This window comes from Sapajus apella, unplaced genomic scaffold, assembly GCF_009761245.1.
Source record: "Sapajus apella isolate SASKATOON/1434 unplaced genomic scaffold, GSC_monkey_1.0 scaffold433, whole genome shotgun sequence".
In the NCBI taxonomy this organism is placed as follows: domain Eukaryota; kingdom Metazoa; phylum Chordata; class Mammalia; order Primates; family Cebidae; genus Sapajus; species Sapajus apella.
The window spans coordinates 1-20,197 of record NW_022437369.1 but is presented as its reverse complement, the minus strand read 5'-3'; the positions used below and the strand labels follow the sequence as shown (position 1 = coordinate 20,197).

The 20,197-nt window shown below is 41.4% G+C and overlaps 1 protein-coding gene across 1 annotated transcript; it reads right to left on the bottom strand.

Annotated features, from left to right (window-relative positions):
- Positions 1–1,080: 1,080 nt before the first annotated feature.
- On the bottom strand, positions 1,081–18,658 carry LOC116545899 (ras-related protein Rab-2B). Its single transcript, XM_032272313.1, has 6 exons — positions 18,590–18,658; positions 12,869–12,951; positions 12,558–12,650; positions 5,386–5,497; positions 4,100–4,168; positions 1,081–2,745 (listed from the first exon to the last, which is right to left on the bottom strand). Exons 1-6 carry the CDS (start codon positions 18,635–18,637, stop codon positions 2,638–2,640), a joined length of 513 nt encoding a protein of 170 aa, XP_032128204.1. The 5' UTR covers positions 18,638–18,658; the 3' UTR covers positions 1,081–2,637.
- Positions 18,659–20,197: the final 1,539 nt, after the last annotated feature.

The following is a 20,197-nucleotide window of genomic DNA, read 5'->3' as shown; positions in this document are numbered from 1 at the left end:
TTTGCTCAAAATATCAAAATGATATCCTTTATTATCTCTGAAAGCAGTAGCTGTAGGCAGAATGCTGTCTTTCTTTTTCTTTTTTTTGAGACAGAGTCTTGCTCTGTTGCCAGGCTGGAGCACAGTGGCACAGTCTTGGCTCACTGCAACCTCCGCCTCCTGGGTTCAAGCGATTCTTCCGCCTCAGCTTCCCAAGTAGCTGGGACTACAGGTGCATGCCAAACGCCCGGCTAATTTTTGTATTTTTAGTAGAGATGGGGTTTCACCATGTTGGCCAGGATGGTCTCCATCTCTTGACCTTGTGATCCACTCACCTCAGCCTCCCAAAGTGCTGGGATTACAGGCGTGAGCCACTGCACCCGGCCCGCAGAATGCTGTCTTTCATCAATCCTCTAATGCTTCTCAATTGCTAAAGAATTTTTTGGGGTGGGACAAAAAAAAAAACCTTCCATACAGAAACTACAGTTTTTATTACTTTAGTTTTGTCTCAGATGTAAGAGAGCAGTCTAACTCCAAATTTAACAGCTTCAAATCCTTTCTGGAATCGGGTAGAATTAAAAAAAAAAAAAAAAAACAGCTGGACATGGTGGCTCACGCCTGTAATCCCAATACTTTGGGAGGCAAAGGTGGGTGAATCATCTGAGGTCAGGAGTTCAAGACCAGCCTGGCCAACATGGTGAAACCCCATCTCTACTAAAATACAAAAATTAGCTGGGCGTGGTCGCGTGCGCTTGTAATCCCAGCTACTTGGGAGGCTGAGACAGGAGAATCACTTGAACCTGGGAGGCAGAGGTTGCAGTGAGCCAAGATTGTGCCACTGCATTCCAGCCTGGTTGACAGAGTGACTCTATCTCAAAAAAAACAAAAAACAAAAAACAAAAAAACAAAAGCAATACACCAAATGTCTTCCAACTTCCTGTGGTGCACTGTTAACTGTTACTACTACTACTGGGGTCAGAATCCAGTATAAAATTAATCCCAAAGAGGAGGTTTCTTCATTATCTTTGACACAACTGCCTAAGAGGAGAGTTATCTACTAATGTTTGGGATACAATCAGAAATGACACATGGAGTATGAACAGCTTTAATACATGCATATATTTAATAATGAAACAATTCATCGACAGCAAAAAGAAAGTAGAAAAATTCATGAGACCTCAGAGCTGTGGAAGAGAATGGGACATCAAGCAAAAAAGATAAATATAGCAACTGACCCAGAAGGCTGCATGATGAGTGAAGCAAAGGCAAATTTGGCTAAGATAGTATTAAGTGCTCTGAAAAGAGAATGGCTGGATAGGCGCGCACTTATCTGACTGCTTGGTAGCAGGCAGCCTTACTGTATGCTGCATGGCATGAAGGCAAAGAGACAAGGAAAGGTCGGAGAGGTGGGAGAGGGGAAGGAAAAGAACAGTATAGAACCCCAGGGTAAACAAATGAGAGGGGCAGAATTACAAAGAGATAACTCTAAAGTCTTTTGTTTCCTTTAAAGTACAAAATAAACCTTAAGTTTTTAAGTATGTCAGTCAAATTCAATGAACACATAATGAGTAACACTAGGTACAGGAATGGTGGAGGGAGTGATTTATAAAAATAAAGGAATGACACAGATCCTGCTCTCAAGGAGCTTACAACTTATATGGAAAGACAAGATTCCACACAAAAACAATTGCAAAACATATTTACATAGTAACATACATAAAAATAAATATGCATATAAATATACATATGAATAACCAACATATGAAAACTAAGGGATATTGTGTTAATAATTGCTTAGAAGTCCCTAAGTCTGTTACAAAAGAAAAAATTTTTGAACTTTTAAGTATATAGTTAGTGGAGAGCAGGGCATGTGCAAAGGTATGAAACTAGGAATAAACATGTCACGTTCAGTAAGTAGATTAGCTTGATTGGAGTAGAAAGTCTAGGTCTAGTTAAGAAGTGAGTTTGATGAAACAATAGAAGTCTGTCTGGTAAAAGACACTATAATGTTAGATCTGGTCCCTAAAATAAAATGAACAGGGAACAAATATTTTCTTTAGGTAATAAGTGGTCACATGTCCCTGACCAACTCCACTGCTTTCAAAAGTTTTGAAGTTACGCTAAGAGATAGAAGCTAACAATAGGATAGTAGAGAAGTACTCAGTGTTCTTGTCCAAGTAGAAGGAACCACCTTCTACAAGAATTCTTAGGAAGTGGCAAGTAGACCCCCAAAGGCAAGGAATTTAAAAGCTAAATGAAATTCCTAGGCAGAGGATCTATCATCCAAAGGCCAACCAGATCCTGGTAACTGTAAGTGTTCAAGCAGAATGTCCTTGACCCTAATTCTTAGTGGGGAGTGGATTGTATATGCTTATGAAATTATTTATTTTTTAACTACTGTGATAACCAGCTTTGATCCTAACATTTTAGAAATTAGTATAGGAGGATAAGAAGAGCCCTAATCTATAGGGAATGCTCATGTCCCAGAAGGAGGACAGGTCAGTAAGGGCCCAAATACTCCCCTGGTCTTTAGAAGGAAAGGCAAAACATCACACCTTAAAAGAGGTTCCTCTCAGCCAAAGCAAGAAAGACCTCTTTCATTAAGCCTATTGATCTGAAGCTATTCCAGAAAGGAAAAAAAGAGTTCAAGCCAGATGTTCAGCAGCAGCCAGAGTTGGCCCCTATGTCACGAGAGTTCCGCTGGGAGGCACTGGGTCCCACTGATGTTGAAATTGACTGTTGGGGCCCAATCTTGATGCCATTGGCCTGTAAAAGAAAAGAGGCAATAGTTCCCACCTCAGTGTTAAAGCAATTGAGAGAGAGGAGGAGGCTATTTCTGCTTGTATCCCAGGGTAGAAAAGAAAAAAGAAAGGGGAGAAAGGAGAAATCATTAATTATATCTTCTAAAAGCAGGTTTGACCTTGACAAGTAACCATGTGCCCTAGCCAGACTACTGTGGAACAATAATCTATAACACTAAGAATAAGATGACTGCCTGTGGTCTAAATACCGTAGTTGACTAGAAGTCGCTTTTCTGCACTTTTTTTTTCCTTGAAGAAACGAGGTATCCCTATGTGGCCCAGGCTGCAGTGCAGTGGCTATTCACAGGTATGATTGTCATGCACTATTGCCTCAAACTTCTGGCCTCAAATGATCCTGCCTCAGCCTCCCAAGTAGCTGAGCCTACAGGTATGCCACTGCACCTTTGTGCTCATTAAAAAAAAATTTTTTTTTGAGATGGAGTCTCACTCTTTCGCCCAGGCTGGAGTGCAGTGGCGTGATCTCGGCTCACTGCAACCTCTGCCTCCTGGGTTCAAGCAGCTCTCCTGCCTCAACCTCCTGAGTAGCTGGGATTACAGGCACGTGCCATCACACTCAACTAATTTTCATATTTTTAGTAGAGACAGGGTTTTACCATGTTGGTCAGGCTGGTCTTGAACTACTGACCTCGTGATCTGCCCACTTCAGCCTCTCAAAGTGCTGGGATTATAGGTGTGAGCCACCATGCCTGGCTAATTTTTTAATTTTTTTGTAGAGACAGGGGTCTCTCTTTGTTGCCCAGACTGGTCTAAAACTCCCAGCTCAGAGCAATCTCCCCAGCTCAGCCTTTCAAAGTGCTGGGATTATAAGCATGAGCCACCACACCTGACCCCTGTGCTCATTTTTAAGGTACACTATTATACTTTAATGTCATAGCTATGTGCAGAATTAGGGTGTGATTAGGTAAGAGTGGAGAAGGCAAAAAGCAGAAGTAGCATATGATTCTTTTCGTTTTGTTCCAGCAGTTGCTTTATAGAAATGACTCTCCTAAGCAATTATGAATTATACCTCCCTTATGCTCTAGAATAGTAAAAAACTAAAGTTGAGAAGAAAATTTTCCATATTGTATAAGTCTTTTAGATCATGAATAGTCTCTTTAAGCATCCTGGGTGTCAGACGAGGAAAATAGAAAGTGATGACAGGTCTCTGTGTACCTAGATTAAAAAAAAAAAAAAAAAATTGGCAGAGCTTTTAAATAGTATAATGATGGATGGGGAACATAAGCATTCTATTCTAGGGAACCTCCAGTCCTATTCAGAACAAACCAAAGTTAACTGCCAGCACTTCTACTCTTTCTTACCTCATTGTGGACATCAAATAAACCCTGCTGGATCTTCCTATATATTTCTTTGGCTGTGTTAATGAAGGCCTGAAAGAGACATAAATCATAACTTCAGTTTCAAGTTCAGGTAGAGAAATTAAGGAAACAGAATATTAATTATTATTCATATTTTAATTTCTAAGGTGAATTAGGAACCAGTAGAAAGCAGTTAAAAATACAGGTCAACCAGGCATGGTGGCTCACACTTATAATCCCAGCACTTTGGGAGACCGAGGTGGACAGACCACTTGAGGTCAGGAGTTCAAGACCAGCCTGGCCAACATGGTGAAACCCTGTCTCTATTAAAAATATAAAAATTAGCTGGGCATGGTGGCACATGCCTGTAATCCCAGTTACTTGGGAGGCTGAGGCACAAAAATCGCTTGAACCCAGGAGGGGCAGGTTGCAGTGAGCTGAGATTATAACACTGTACTCCAGCCTGGGTGACAGAACAAGACTCAGCCTCAAGAAAACAAACAAACAAAAAGAAGGTCTCCCAAAAGCCATTAGAGCAGTTAAAAAGCCGGGCGCAGTGGCTCAAGCCTGTAATCCCAGCACTTTGGGAGGCCGAGGCGGGTGGATCACGAGGTCAAGAGATCGAGACCATCCTGGTCAACACAGTGAAACCCCGTCTCTACTAAAAATACAAAAAATTAGCTGGGCATGGTGACGCATGCCTGTAATCCCAGCTGCTCAGGAGGCTGAGGCAGGAGAATTGCCTGAACCCAGGAGGCGGAGGTTGCGGTGAGCTGAGATTGCGCCATTGCACTCCAGCCTGGGTAACATGAGTGAAACTCCGTCCCCAAAAAAAAAAAAAAAAAAAAAAAAAAAAAGAGTAGTTAAAAAAAAAAAAAAGGGATTATGTGATATTCTGGTACTGACCCAAGAGGTTCCTAGGTTGGTACCTTCCACAGATAAAACAAACATGCTCTATTCTCTACTAGTTACTGAAGACACCATCAACACCAGGCCTAGGAATGACTAAAGTAGAATCCATTAGACATTCCAACCAGAGTGATTTACTAGTAACAAGAGTGATGTCTAATCTTGCCAACTAATATTACCCAAAGCAAAAGTAAAACCTTGGAAATCAAGGTAAAAGAAAATGGGACGATTCCTTTATAAGGAATGACAGATATGGTCACTATGACCACAAGACTTCCTTTCTTTATCCATTTCTTATGGGAAAAGAGAATTCTGAATGAAATGACAAAGATCATCGTGTAATCTCTAAAGAGCTTTCCCCACTATTTTCCAAATAGTACCTCTTCAACATTGCAGGCTGTTTTGGCTGAAGTTTCCATGAATATAAGTCCATGCTCCCTAGCAAAGGCCTCTCCTTCTTCTCTCTTCACATCCCTGCGGGACTCTAGGTCACTGCAAGAGATTAATTAAGGAGAAAACTAAAAAAAGAACCAAGTGAAAGAGGAAACTCTGTTTCTAAAAGAATCCCACCATGGTTTCAATGGCCAGTTATTCCATAAAGAACATAGATCCTACAAGATACTCTCATATAGAGTTACTGATTTCTGTAGCCCCTTGGGAAATATTCTTCATATTTAGGACAGCTGCTGCATAGTTAAAAGATAATACCTCACTCTATTACAGAGAAAAAGGCTTATCAAGGGTTAGGCAAGCCCCCATAGTTACACAAAGCTTATGCCCTACTGTTTGTTTTTCTAATGAGATCAAGGAAAGCAAAGTGTAGATGATGAAAGGAAAACTTGGCAGGGCCCAGTGGCTCACGCTTGTAATCTGAGCACTTTGGGAGGCCGAGGTGGGCAGATCATAAGGTCAGGAGTTTGAGACCAGCCTGGCCAACACAGTGAAACCCTGTCTCTACTAAAAACACAAAAATTAGCCAGGTGTGGTGGCAGGCGCCTGTAATCCCAGCTACTCAGGAGGCTAAGGCAGGAGAATGTCTTGAACCCAAGAGATTCCTTGAACCCAAGGTTGCAGTGAGCCAAGATTGTGCCACTGCACTCCAGCCTAGGTGACGGAGCTAGACTCTGTCTCAATAAAAAGCAAGCAAGGAAAACTCAGCCAGGTGTGGTAGCTCAAGCCTGTAATCCCAGATTTTTGGGCTGGGCGCGGTGGCTCACACCTGTAATCTCGGCACTTTGGGAGGCCAAGGCAGGCGGCTCACCTGAGGTCAGGAGTTCACGACCAGCCTGTCCAACATGATGAAACTCCATCTTTAAAAAAATAAAAATCCCAGATTTTTGGGAGGCTGAGGAGGACCGATCACGAGATCAGGAGTTCAAGACCAGCCTGACCAACTTGGTGAAAACCCGTCTCTACTAAAGATACAAAAATGAGCCAGGTGTGGTGGCGTGCACCTGTAATCCCAGCTACTTGGGAGGCTGAGGTAGGAGAATTGCTTGAACCCGGAGGCAAAGGTTGCAGTGACCCGAGATCACGCCACTGCACTCTGTCTCAAAAGAAAACAAAAAAAAAAAAAGAGAAGAAAAACTCGAGTTACTAGAAAGTAGAAAAGTCATAAGATGTATTATCCAGCAGTGATAAGCATTTTCTTTTTTTTTTTTTTTGAGACAGAGTTTCACTCCTATTGCCCAGGCTAGAGTGCAGTGGCATGATCTTGGCTCACTCCCACCTCCGCCTCCCAGGTTCAAGTGATTCTCCTGTCTCAGCCTCCAGAGTAGCAGTGAGCCACTGTGTCCAGTTGCATCTTCCTTTTTACTGGCATCAATCCACAAGAAAAGAATGAAGCAGGAATAAGGAAAATGCAGTTGTCTTAATTCTCAGTAGTTTTATTACCAGTGCATATAAAAGCAGCTTGCCACCAGGGAATTGAGAGAAAGTCACATTATAAAATCAGGTGATATGGCCAGGTGTGGTGGCTCATGCCTGTAATCCCAGCACTTTGGGAGGCCTAGGCAGGCAGATCACGAGGTCAGGAGTTTGAGACCAGCATGGCCAACATGGTGAAATCCACTTTCTACTAAAAATACAAAAATTAGCCAGGCATGGTGGTGTGCACCTGCAATCCCAGCTACTTGGGAGGCTGAGGCAGGAGAATCACTTGAATCCAGGAGGTGGAGGTTGAAGTGACCTAAGACCATACCACTGTACTCCAGCCTGGGCAACAGAGTGACACTCCATCACCAAAAAAAAAAAAAAAAAAATCAAAAAAAAAAAAAAAAAATTAGGTGATATGGGGGAAAAAAGATAGAGCTAAGAACTGAGAAAATGAATAAAAACAGCATCAAAAGATCTTATGAAAAATACGGTAAAAGGCTGAAGAGTCAGGTGTGGTGGCTCATGCCTATAATCCCAGCACTGTCAGAGGCTGAGGCAGGAGGATCACTTGAGCCCAGGAGTTTAAGACCAGTCTGAGCAATACAGTGAGACCTTGTCTTTACAAAAAATTTAAAAATCAGCAGAGCATGGTGACAGATGCCTGTAGTCCCAGCTACTTAAGAGGGTGAGGTGAGAGGATCTCTTGAGCCCTGGAAGCAGACGTTGCAGTGAGCTGAGTATGTCATTGTACTCCAGCCTGGGCAACAGCATGAGACCTTGTCTCAACAACAACAACAACAACAAATCAAAAACAAACAAACCAAAAACCCTGTAAAATAAGGCAAGGTTGGGCTGTTTGTGATTTTTCTTTTTCTTTTTTTGTTTTTTTTTTTTTTTTTTGTGAGACGGAGTTTCGCTCTTGTTACCCAGGCTGGAGTGCAATGGCGCGATCTCGGCTCACCGTAACCGTAACCTCCGCCTCCCGGGTTCAGGCAATTCTCCTGCCCCAGCCCCCTGAGTCGCTGGGATTACAGGCACGCGCCACCATGCCCTGCTGATTTTTTGCATTTTTAGTAGAGACGGGGTTTCACCATGTTGACCAGGATGGTCTCGATCTCTTGACCTCATGATCCACCCGCCCCGGCCTCCCACAGTGCTGGGATTACAGGCTTGAGCCACCGCGCCCGGCCGATTTTTATTTTTCAATTTGAAAATTTTTATTTGGAAGGCTTCCAGTTTTTCAACTCCTTGAAAAAAAAGTGTAAGACTATTTAAGAACAACAAATCAACAATATTTTAATTTATTATACATCAGCTGTGTGAAGACCGAGGAAGAACTATCTAAATGCCAACCCTCCCAAATTTGTACCTCTAGCCCAGATGCTTGACTAAGCACCAGATTTATACATTTGTAAATTCTTCATTTCCACACAGATACATAAAATGCACTTCAAACTTAGCACATCAAAATGGAACTTCTTTTCTCCCAACCTGTGTTTGCTCCAGGCTTCTGTATCTCACTAAATGGCATAAGCCAAAAACCAAAGTGTTATTATTGATACCCTTTCCTCCCTACTCCAAATATCAAATCCATCCCAAAGTAAAGTACTTCCAAAATGTACCTTAAAATCATTCTTTTTTTTTTTTTTTTTTTTGAGACGGAGTTTCGCTCTTGTTACCCAGGCTGGAGTGCAATGGCGCAATCTCGGCTCACAGCAACCTCCGCCTCCTGGGTTCAGGCAATTCTCCTGCCTCAACCTCCTCAGTAGCTGGGATTACAGGCATGCGCCACCATGCCGAGCTAATGTTTTTGTAGTTTTAGTAGAGACGGGGTTTCACCGTGTTGACCAGGATGGTCTCGATCTCTTGACCTCGTGATCCACCCGCCTCGGCCTCCCAAAGTGCTGGGATTACAGGCTTGAGCCACCGCGCCCAGCCCAAAATCATTCTTTTCACTATCTTTCCAGGGTTACTTCCTAGACCAAGCCACCATTCTTTCTCACCTGGACAATTGCAACTAGGATCCTATTTCAGCCCTTGTTCCCCTACAGAGTGATCTTTTAAAATCTGATCAAGCCACTTTTCTACTTACAACTTTAAAATGCTTCTAGTGTATTTATTTATTACTATTTTTTAATCCCCCATCTCCCAAACTTCAATTTCCATGTATTTAGAATAGAATCCAAAAGCCTTGCTCAAGCCTATAAGATGATGAAATCTGGTCCCTCATTTCCAACCCCATATTGTACTATTCCCTCTTGTTTGAATCCAACCCTACCAGGTTTCTTTCCATAACGGCGTCAAGTTTCTTCCAAGTACAAGGCATTCATATGTTTGTTCCCCCTAAGTAATACCCTTTAAAAAAATCTTGCCAGGCGCGGTGCCTCAAGCCTGTAATCCCAGCACTTTGGGAGGCCGAGGCGGGTGGATCACGAGGTCAAGAGATCGAGACCATCCTGGTCAACATGGTGAAACCCTGTCTCTACTAAAAATACAAAACATTAGCTGGGCATGGTGGCGCGTGCCTGTAATCCCAGCTACTCAGGAGGTTGAGGCAGGAGAATTGCCTGAACCCAGGAGGCGGAGGTTGCGGTGAGCCAAGATCATACCATTGCACTCCAGGCTGGGTAACAAGAGTGAAACTCCGTCTCAGAAAAAAAAAATCTTTGCCCAGCAAGTTCCTGCCCATCCTTCAGATCCCAGCTTAATATCACTCCTGATCGAAAGTAGTTCCCATTACTCTTTCATAGCACCCCCTTTTCCCTCCATTGCATTTATCACAACTTAAAATTTGATACAAATAATTTTATATTTAACATCTATGCCACCATTAGACTGTAAGCTCCATGAGAGCAAGGGCATGACATTTTCCCACCTTGCAAACTCAGAGTCTAGCACAGTAGTTTTCAATAAATCGATTGATCCAATAAAAATAATTAGCCTAACCTGGGCATGGTGACTCATGCCTATAATCCCAACACTTTAGAGGCCGAGGTGGGCAGATCACAAAGTCAGGAGATCGAGACCATCCTGGTTAACATGCTGAAATCCTATCTCTACTAAAAATACTAAAAATTAGCTAGGTGTGGTGGGGTGCACCAGTAGTCCCAGCTACCCAGGAGGCTGAGGCAGGAGAATCACTTGAACCCGGGAGAGGTGGAGGTTACAGTGAGCCGAGATCGTGCCACTGCACTCCAGCCTGGGCAACAGAGCGAGACTCCGTCTGAAAACAAAAACAAATAAACAAAAATTAGCCTGTGGCCACAGTTCTCAAATAGTGCAGTCTGTGTATTACTACAAACTCACAAGGGTGCCATGGGATACTTTAAACTTCTGAGTAAAACACAGCAACACTCAACAAAAGGATACTACATGAATTACAAACTTAAGATAGTTTGCAGTGTCAGCATCAGATTATGATAAAATCTGTTCAATATCTTCATATCTCTGAGAAGCTGTTTTTGGCAGTTGCTGTTATAAAAAAGTAAGCAGTACACAAAAATCAATATGGAATGGGAAATGAAAGTAGCAGTGTGCAATTGTGATTCCATGGTTTGAGAAGCCACACAGTGCCTAACAGACACACACAGGTCTTTAGTAGGTAACTGTTGCTATTTAAGAATGAAATATAAATATTTTTTCTTTTTTAAATACAGGGTCTCACTCCTGTTGCTCAGGCAGGAGTGAAGTGTACAATTATGGCTTCGTTGCAGGCTTAACCTCACAGGCCTAAGTGATCCTCCCACCTCACTTTTAAATTTTTTTGTACAAACAAGGTCTCACTATGCTGCCCAGGCTGGTCTTGAACTTCTGGGCTCAAGCAATCTGCCCAGTGCTGGGATTACAGGCACACACCACTGCACCTGGCCTTTTTTATTTTCAAATAGTTACTAAGTAGTTATAAAAAATGCTCATGTTGTTTGGAAATAACTATTTAATAAAACTATTAGGTATTTCTTTTGGCCTGTGGGTGTCAAGAACAATTTACTGAGAATAACAAGTGTTGTTAAGGATGTGGAGAAACTGGAATCCTTGTGTCCTGCTGGTAAGAATGTAAAATGAAATAGCTGCTATGGAAAATGGCAGTTCCTCAAAAAATAAGACAGAATTACCATATGATCCAGAAATCCCACTTCTGGGCATATACCCAAAATAATTCAGAGCCGGGGGCCGGGCGCAGTGGCTCAAGCCTGTAATCCCAGCACTTTGGGAGGCCGAGGCAGGTGGATCACAAGGTCAAGAGATCGAGACCATCCTGGTCAACATGGTGAAACCCCGTCTCTACTAAAACTACAAAAAAATTAGCTGGGCATGGTGGCGCGTGTCTGTAGTCCCAGCTACTCAGGAGACTGAGGCAGGAGAACTGCCTGAACCCAGGAGGCGGAGGTTGCGGTGAGCCGAGATCGCGCCATTGCACTCCAGCCTGGGCAACAAGAGCGAAACTCCGTCTCAAAAAAAAAAGAAAAAAAAAAAAAAAATAGAATTCAGAGCCGGGGCTTGAACAGATCCATGTTCATAGCAGCATTATTCACGATAGCCAAAGGATGGCAACAACCCAAGTGTCCATGGACAGATGGATAAACAAAATATGGTATATGCATACAATGAATATTACTCATCCTTAAAAAGGAAGGAAATTCTGACACATGCTACAATATGGATAAACCTTGAAGACATTATGCTAAGTGAAATAAGCCAGTCACAAAAGCACAAATATTACGAGCCTATTTATATGAGGTATCAATAGCAGTCAAATTCATAGAGAAAAAGAGGCTGGGTGCGGTGGCTCACACCTCTAATCCTAGCATTTTGGGGGGCCGAGGTGGGTGGATCACCTGAGGTCAGGAGCTCAAGACCAGTCTGACCAACATGGAGAAACCCCATCTCTACTAAAAATACAAAATTAGCCAGGTGTGGTGGTGCATGCCTGTAATCCCAGCTACTTAGGAGGCTGAGGCAGGAGAATCACTTGAACTGGGAGGCAGAGGTTGTGGTGAGCCCAGATCATGCCATTGCACTCCAGCCTGGGCAACAAGAGTGAAACTTCCGTCTCAAAAAAAAAAAAGAAAGAAAGTAGAATGATGGTTGTCAGGGACTAGGGGATGAAGGGGATGAGGGAGGAAAGATGGGGAGTTAGTATTGAATGGGTATAGAGTTTAAAAAGATGAAAAAGTTCTGGTGATGGATAGTGATTGTTGCAGAATAATGAATACTCTTATTACTACAGAACTGTACACTTAAAAATAGTTAAAATGGTAAATTTTATGTCATATATATTTTATTACAATACAGCTTTTTTTTTTTTTTTTTGAGATGGAGTGTTGCTCTGTTGCCCAGGCTGGAATGCAGTGGCACGATCTCGGCTCACTGCAACCTCCACCTCCTGGGTTCAAGCAATTCTCCTGCCTCAGCCTCCTGAGTAGCTGAGATTACAGGCACCTGCCACCATGTCCAGCTAATTTTTGTATTTTTAGCAGAGGCAGGGTTTCACCATGTTGGTCAGGCTGGTCTCCCAAAGTGCTGGGATTACAGGTGTGAGCCACCGTGCCCAGCCAACATTTTTTTAATGAAACACTACAACAACCATAAACTAAGAAAGTTTGGGCCCAGGATATCAACATCCATAGAGTACCTAGATGATTCCTGTTAACTATTATTCACATGGATACAATTTTACCTCTTATTCCCAATGAGCATGATAACCATGTTGGAACTAGAGTGCTGCCGGGCATCCTCTAACCATGAGGTCAGGTGGTTGAAGGTTTCACGCCTACAGCAGAAAAATTTAGAATGTGGGTCAGACACACATTTCAAAAGGCCAAAACAACTCCAAGTATATAGGAAAAGAGGAGAAGCCATATGTGTAAAGAAAAATATTAGAGAGGCCATTCCTAGTCAACATCCTTGACAGAATCAGTAGATAGAGAAAGAAAAAACTTTAGAGAATGTAGGGAAGAATCTCCCTCCCATGCACCAGGTCTGGCTCACCTTGTAATGTCGTACACCAGCAGTGCTCCAGCTGCTCCCCTGTAGTAGGAACGGGTGATAGAACGGAAGGATTCTTGCCCAGCCTTTCCCACCAACATGGCAACAAAAAATCCCAACAAAACTAGGTTATTTCTGCAGAACTGACTTGATCACATGCCACCCTAATACAAAGGACTTAACTAAAAAAGGAACTTCTATTAAGAGAATTAGGGAAAGAAAACACGCCTGCCCGAGAAGAAGCCCAGGTGGAAAATCAGTATTTTTCTATGGGAATGCATTGATATTTTGGGCAAGTCACTTACTCTTCCTGAGAGACTGTCCATCAGATTACTGGATGTTTAGCATCCCTGGATCTCCATCACTAAATACCCGTGGCACCCCACAGTCAGCATGATAAAGATATTTGCATATGTTTTCCAGTATCCTCATGAAAGAACAACTGGAAATAGGACTGGGAACTGAGTGTATGTCATTTTTTCAATCCCAAATATGATGTTGAACACATCATATTTGGTCTAATAAAAGTTTCATTCCAATGAATCAGTGTAAAAATTAGATTAAAAGCACTTAAACTGAGTATCTTCTAACTGACCTTTAGTGTTCCACTGATAATGCAAGACTACCTAAATGTCTCTTTCTGGGCTCCTGTCATAGGAAACAGGAATAAGGAACAGAGAAAGAAGCCCAGGGCCCAGAACAGAGCTTTCCTAGAAAAATCCAAATGTTCATACTCTAATCTCATTTCCAGTTGGACAAAGATATTAAGTTCTATTTAAAACTGAGTTATTTATGACCCCATAATACTGGGTACTTTTGCTTTCTTGATGGAATAGTTCTTTTATTTTCCTTTAGGGAAAACAAAAACATCTTTTAAATAATGTGAATATCCTTTACATTGACTCTATCCTATTAAGAAAGTTTTCACATTCTTGAAATAATTCATCCTTATATCCCTACATAAAAGGAGGTAAGACTCTGATTTATATTTTACAAGTGGGAGAATGATGATCGAGGACATGGGAAGATGAACAGCGTTCTCATAGTATAATACCACTAATAGTGGTAATACTAATTATAACACTGCAATAGGACTATAAATTGTTTTTTGGCATATACAATGTGTTAAGAAATATAAGAGATGATTTTTCATTCACTTCTCTTAGCAACCCTAGGGCAGATATTATTATTCCTCCCCTTTTTTGTTTTTTTTGTTTTTTAATTTTTTTTTTTTGAGATGGGGTCTAGCACTATTGCCTAGGCTGGAGTGTAGTGGTGCAATCTTGGCTCACTGCAACCTCTGCCTCCCAGGTTCAAGCAATTCTCCTTGCCTCAGCCTCCCAAGAAGCTGAGATTATAAGTGCCCACCACCATGCCTGGCTAATTTTTAGTAGAGATGGGGTTTCACTATGTTGGCCAGGCTGGTCTCAAACTCCTGGACTTTGTGATCCACCTGCCTTGGCCTCCCAAAGTGCTGGAATTACAGGTGAACCACCATGCCCAGACTATTATTCCCTTTTAAAAATGGGAATAATGAATCTCACACAAGTTTAATAAGTGTTCCAAAATCATAAAGCTTATTAAGTGCTAGAGCCATAATTTAAACTTAGGATCCTTAGTGCTTCCTAGGACAAAAGCTTGCCCTCTTAGTCACTGTATCACATAACCTAAATTGAGGTTTGTAGGTGAGAAGAGAATTTCAGTATACAAACTCTAAAGTTACTTTTTCAACAACAGAAGAATTTCTTTCTACAAAAATCATAGAAACATTTCAGTGAGTTGCACAGCTGTTAGAGGATCAGAATCCAAAAATAAAAAATAATTCTAAAGTCCTTTGTCATAATACCAATAACATTTTAAGATTAAAAATACTTAAAGTTTTATATTACTCCCTAATGTCTTATATTTGGCCTTGTTTTCCTTTTAGCGCTTACTTTTTCTCCTCTCCTGCTATGGTTAAAAGCCTCCCTCTACTTCCCTCACAGCCTACCAAGAACTAAAAGGAAAAGTTTGAGGGAGGCCCACATGATGGTTCAATCACAAAGCAGCATTTAACTTTAGCAGCTGAAAATGCTATCAGTGGTTCATGAGAAAACCTTTTAAAATCAGATCACTCTACTTCATCTCAATCCAGTTCATGAACCAAAGTTTGTGAACTAGTAAGCTAGAAAGAGTGAGCAGTTCGACTTGGGCTTCTCTGCATCATTCTCAGGTATCCTTGTCCATCCCCGGTAAAATAATCTGAAGCAGCAGGCTGGGCACTGTGGCTCACGCCTACAATCCCAGCACTCTGGGAGGCCGAGGTGGGCAGATCACTTGAGTCCAGGAGTTCAAGACCAGCCTAGGCAACATCGTGAAACCTTGTCTCTACAAAAAATACAAAAAATTAGCTACGTGTGATTGGTGCACACCTATAGTCCCAGTCACTTGAGGGGGCTGAGGTGGGAGGATGGCTTGAGCTGGGGAGGTTGAGGGTGCAGAGAGTGGAGATCGTGCCACTGCACTCCAGCTTGGTGGAGAGCGAGACCCTATCTTAAAAAAAAAAAAAAAAAAAAAAAATGCAGCAGCAAAGAACAAAGATAAAGGGTTGATGAGAGAATTAATAGCTTTCTAATCTCTCCCAAGTGGAAGCATCATACTATACTGTTTAAGATATACAGTTTGGGCCAGGCACGGTGGCTCACGCCTATAATCCTAGCACTTTGGGAGGCCGAGGCGGGTGGATCACGAGGTCAAGAGATCGAGACCATCCTGGTCAACAAGGTGAAACCTCGTCTCTACTGAAAATACAAAAATTAGCTGGGCATGATGGTGCGTGCCTGTAATCCCAGCTACTCGGGAGGCTGAGGCAGGAGAATTGCTTGAACCCAGGAGGTGGAGGTTGCGGTGAGCCAAGATCGTGTCATTGCACTCCAGTCTGGGCAACAACAGTGAAACTCCGTCTCAAAAAAAAAAAAAAAAAAAAAAGGTATACAGTTTGAAATATCAACTCCTAGAAAGTCAGATACACTATTTTCCTAATGCATTCCTTCCAATGAAGGGTTGTTCAGGGGGAAAAAATTTTTTACCACTTCTTTAGCATTATTTAGGAATATGTACACACACACACACACACACACACACACGCACACACATAAAATATTTTTTTAAATATCCTCCTCTAAATCCATATAAATGCCAGAATAAAGACAACAAAAACCTTTGGACAACCTGATCTCTTTAAAATACCTGTAATGGTAATCCTCCCTAAACATTTTCATATAGGATGGTTTTGGAATTAAGTGAGAGAATGGGTCAATAAGGTGGGAAGCTAAGATGGGTAAACAACGGGCAGGAGATCAGGGTTGACAAGGGAGACATGATCAAGCTTACCCAAAAGGTGGCAGACTAGATGGACATAATGTTATAGGTATAAATCTTTTAAAATTTTCAAAATAAATAGAAAACCACAGTATTCTAAAACTGGTTCCTTTTTATGATTTAGCAAATATTAATCTCAAAACAATTTTAAGAGGAAAGAGAAAAGAACTAGGCCAGTTGGATGACCATGTAGTACTTAAGGATTCTGTCCAAAGTAGTGGCTCTCAACTTTCTTTTATTGTTTTTCTTTTCATGCTCTCTCTCAGCAGAATCAAGCTCTCAACTTTCTAACTTTCATTTGCCATCCATGTCTCATATGAGCAAGAGAAAGAAAGAAAAAAACCCATTGCCATGACCATACTACTAAATGGCACTTACTGGTTTTTTTCTTGGCATCAAAACATTCCACTTTGGCCAGGTGCCAAGGCTCACTCCTGTAATCCCAACACTGGGAGGCTAAGGAGGGTGGATCGCTTGAGTCCAGGAGTTCAAGACCAGCCTGGAAAACATGCTGAAACCCCCATCTCTACAAAAATTCCCCAGCTGGGGTGGGGAGAGTGGGGAATGTATCTATAGATATAGCTAGCTAGCCAGATGGACAGACAGACAGACTTAACCTTCAACTACTTTTAAGACAAATACTTGGGTGTGGTGAGGAGGGTTGGGGAGAGAAGAAAGAGGGGAAAGAGAGAAAATGAAAAAATAATTTTTGCAGTGATGGTAGATATAATGGCTTTAACTCTCAGTTCAGAGAAGAAACAGAATCACATAGTAAGAAGCAGGCAAAAAAATTAAGAGATTTTAGTTGAATATTACAAACTATTTGCTAGCTCCCTTTAACTAGAATGGAGACTATGGTATTATTTTACTTAGGGGGGAAAAAGGTACAAATCAAGTGATGTAATACACATGAAAGCAATTTATCTGGATAGGGCAAAATTACACTAAGCCAAGCTAAATTTTGGCATTACCACATGTATCAAATTTGAAAATATGTACAAGCTTTTGACAGAATTTCCATTTCTGGGAAGATATTCCATAAACATTCTCAAACATTTGCATAAAGATTTTAGGAAATAAGAATGTTCAGGCCAGGCTCAGTGGCTTACACCTGTAATCCCAGCACTTTGAGAGGCCGAGGTGGGTGGATCACCTGAGGTCAGGAGTTTGATACTAGCCTGGCTAACATGTCAAAACCCCGTCTCTAATAAAAATAAAAAAGAAATTAGGCAGGTGTGGTGGTGGGCACCTGTAATCCCAGCTACTTGGGAAACTAAGGCTGGAGAATCACTTGAACCCAGGAGGTAGAGGTTGCAGTGAGCCAAGATCATGCCATGGTATTCCAGCCTGGGGGACAAAAGGAAAACTTTGTCTTAAAAAAAAAGGATATTCAATGAAATTTTACAGCTGGGCACGGTGGCTCATGCCTGTAATCCCAGCACTTTGGGAGGCCGAGGCACTCGGATCACAAGATCTAGAGATTGAGACCACCCTGGCCAACATGGTGAAACCCCATTCCTACTAAAGATACAAAAATTAGCTGGGCGTGATGGTACATGCCTGTAATCCCAGCTACTTGGTAGGTTGAGGCAGGAGAATCGTTTGAACCCGGGAGGCAGAGGTTGCCGTGAGCCTAGATCGTGCCACTGTACTCCAACCTGAGGGCAGAGCAAGACTCCATCTCAAAAAAATAAAAATAAAAATAAAAATTTTACAATAATGAAAAATTGGAAAATAACCCATATTTCCATCAATGGGAGGATGGTTAAGTAAATTATGCCACTGACATTCCATGACTATGCAGTGGTTAAAAGGAATGAAGTAGATCGATGTGTATTGACATGGCAAGGTTTCCACAACATAGAGATTGTTTAATATACACTCTAAGTCATACAACTAGGTCTACTCTGTCACAATTCTATACATGTAAACACTAATAAAAACAATTACCATATATTTCATTGTGTTTATATTTATGTATCTAAATGCATAGAAAAAGTCTGAAAGCATATACATGGAATCATCAGTAATGATTCCCCTGCGAAAGTAGCAACCAAGATGGGGAGGGAGAAAGGGTTTACATATAAAAAGGGGACATTTTTTTTTCTTTCTATTCTATATACTTATATTGTTTGATTTTATTTTTACTAGAATAAATTAATATATTACTTGGATAGTTTACAACACAAGGATACAGCATTCAGAATTTGTAACTGTTACAGAATCAAAAGCTTCTCTTTGATTTTACCTTTCCCCTTCTTCATCCCCACCATTAGTCCCATCCTTAACAGCCCTTTCCTTTGCATCAGCTTTTCTTGTTATACTTGGATGTTGGTCAGAGACTAAATTATTTTGTACTCTCACCGTATCCCAGATTTGCAGTTTGATTTGTTTTCCATCAATGTTGACCATACGAGCTCCAAACTCCACACCTGTCAGTAAAGACAGAGAGAAAGAATGTGATTCTCATGAACAGCAGTCATGTGGAGTGGGAGGTTCCTGCTTTCCCTCTATGTGTTATAACCCATCCTTTGTCTGAACTCAGTGCCCAATCCCATTATGCTGCCTATTTGCTCCAATTAATTTTGTGTTTCTTAAGGTTCTTCATTTCCCTTCTAGAACTTAAAAAATTGTGCTCTAATGGCCTCAGGAATATCCCAAAAAGCAGATATGGGAAAATAAAATGAATTAAGATGTCAAATTTTAAAAGGTGAATAATTTTTTAGCAATGTTAGTTAATGCTTAAATTTGATTAGGTAACATTTAGTTTTTTAGCTTTTCCAAAGAACTCCTAAAAATTCTGGAAATATTTCCTGACAATTTCTCAGTCACTCTCTGGTCTCTGTTTAAAACAATATTTATTTTTTTGCAATTCCAGGTTTTTTTTAAGAAAGCCTAAGAAATAGGTTTTCAAAAACAATACTTTTTTTTTTTTTTTTTTTTTTTTTTTTGAGATGGAGTCTTGCTCTGCCCTCAGGTTGGAGTACAGTGGCACGATTGCAGCCTCTGCCTCCCCGAATCAAGTGATTCTCCTGCCTTAGCCTCCCAAGCAGCTAGGATTACAGGCATGCACCACAATGCCCAGCTAATTTTTTTTTAACAATACATTTTATATCTCTAACAATTGCCAGAGGCACAATTAAGCATTGTTACCTTGTTAAGCATGTATCATTGGCCCTATCACAAAGTGAGAATTCGCTCAATATTCTCTTTAAAATACTTTTTGGTTGATACTGCCCTCTAAATCCTTTTATGAACCCATCAATTATTTGACTCTAGATAAATTCGTTAGGAACAGTCGTAGCTTCAGATTTCCATACAGGTGGGACTTGGAAGTCGCAATATGGTAAGTGTGGGGACATAGGGGTTTTATTTAGAAACGCGATTATTTGCATGGCAAGACAGCTAGTATTAGGTATTTTGTTTATTTGGACTGGGGTTATGGAGATAATGGAGAGGGGGTAGTTAAAAGCCCCTCAGGTCATGCCTTATCACAAATGTGTGGGAAATGTTAATATTTTCCAGGATTACCAGTGCGTTTGAGGAACTCTTAACACAGTCTTCTATTTAAAAGGAGAGGTTTTAGTTTTATTTGCCTTTTAATTCTAAAGCACAGATGACTCTTCAATTTGCTTCTTCACCAATATAAAAAATGTCCATATATTGGTGTTTACTTTTTTTTTTTTTTTGGGACGGAGTTTCGCTCTTGTTACCCAGGCTGGAGTGCAGTGGCGCGATCTCGGCTCACCGCAACCTCCGCCTCCTGGGTTCAGGCAATTCTCCTGCCTCAGCCTCCTGAGTAGCTGGGACTACAGGCACGCGCCACCATGCCCAGCTAATGTTTTGTAGTTTTAGTAGAGACGGGGTTTCACCATGTTGACCAGGATGGTCTTGATCTCTTGACCTCATGATCCACCCGCCTCGGCCTCCCAAAGTGCTGGGATTACAGGCTTGAGCCACCGCGCCCGGCCT

Coding starts and splice junctions, on each gene's coding strand:
- LOC116545899 (XM_032272313.1), bottom strand. CDS start 18,637: ATGGTCAACATTGATGGAAAACAAATCAAACTGCAAATCTGGGATACG. Junction 12,952..18,589: donor AACTGCAAATCTGGGATACG/GTGAGAGTACAA, acceptor TTGGTGGGAAAG/GCTGGGCAAGAATCCTTCCG. Junction 12,651..12,868: donor CTGGTGTACGACATTACAAG/GTGAGCCAGACC, acceptor TTTCTGCTGTAG/GCGTGAAACCTTCAACCACC.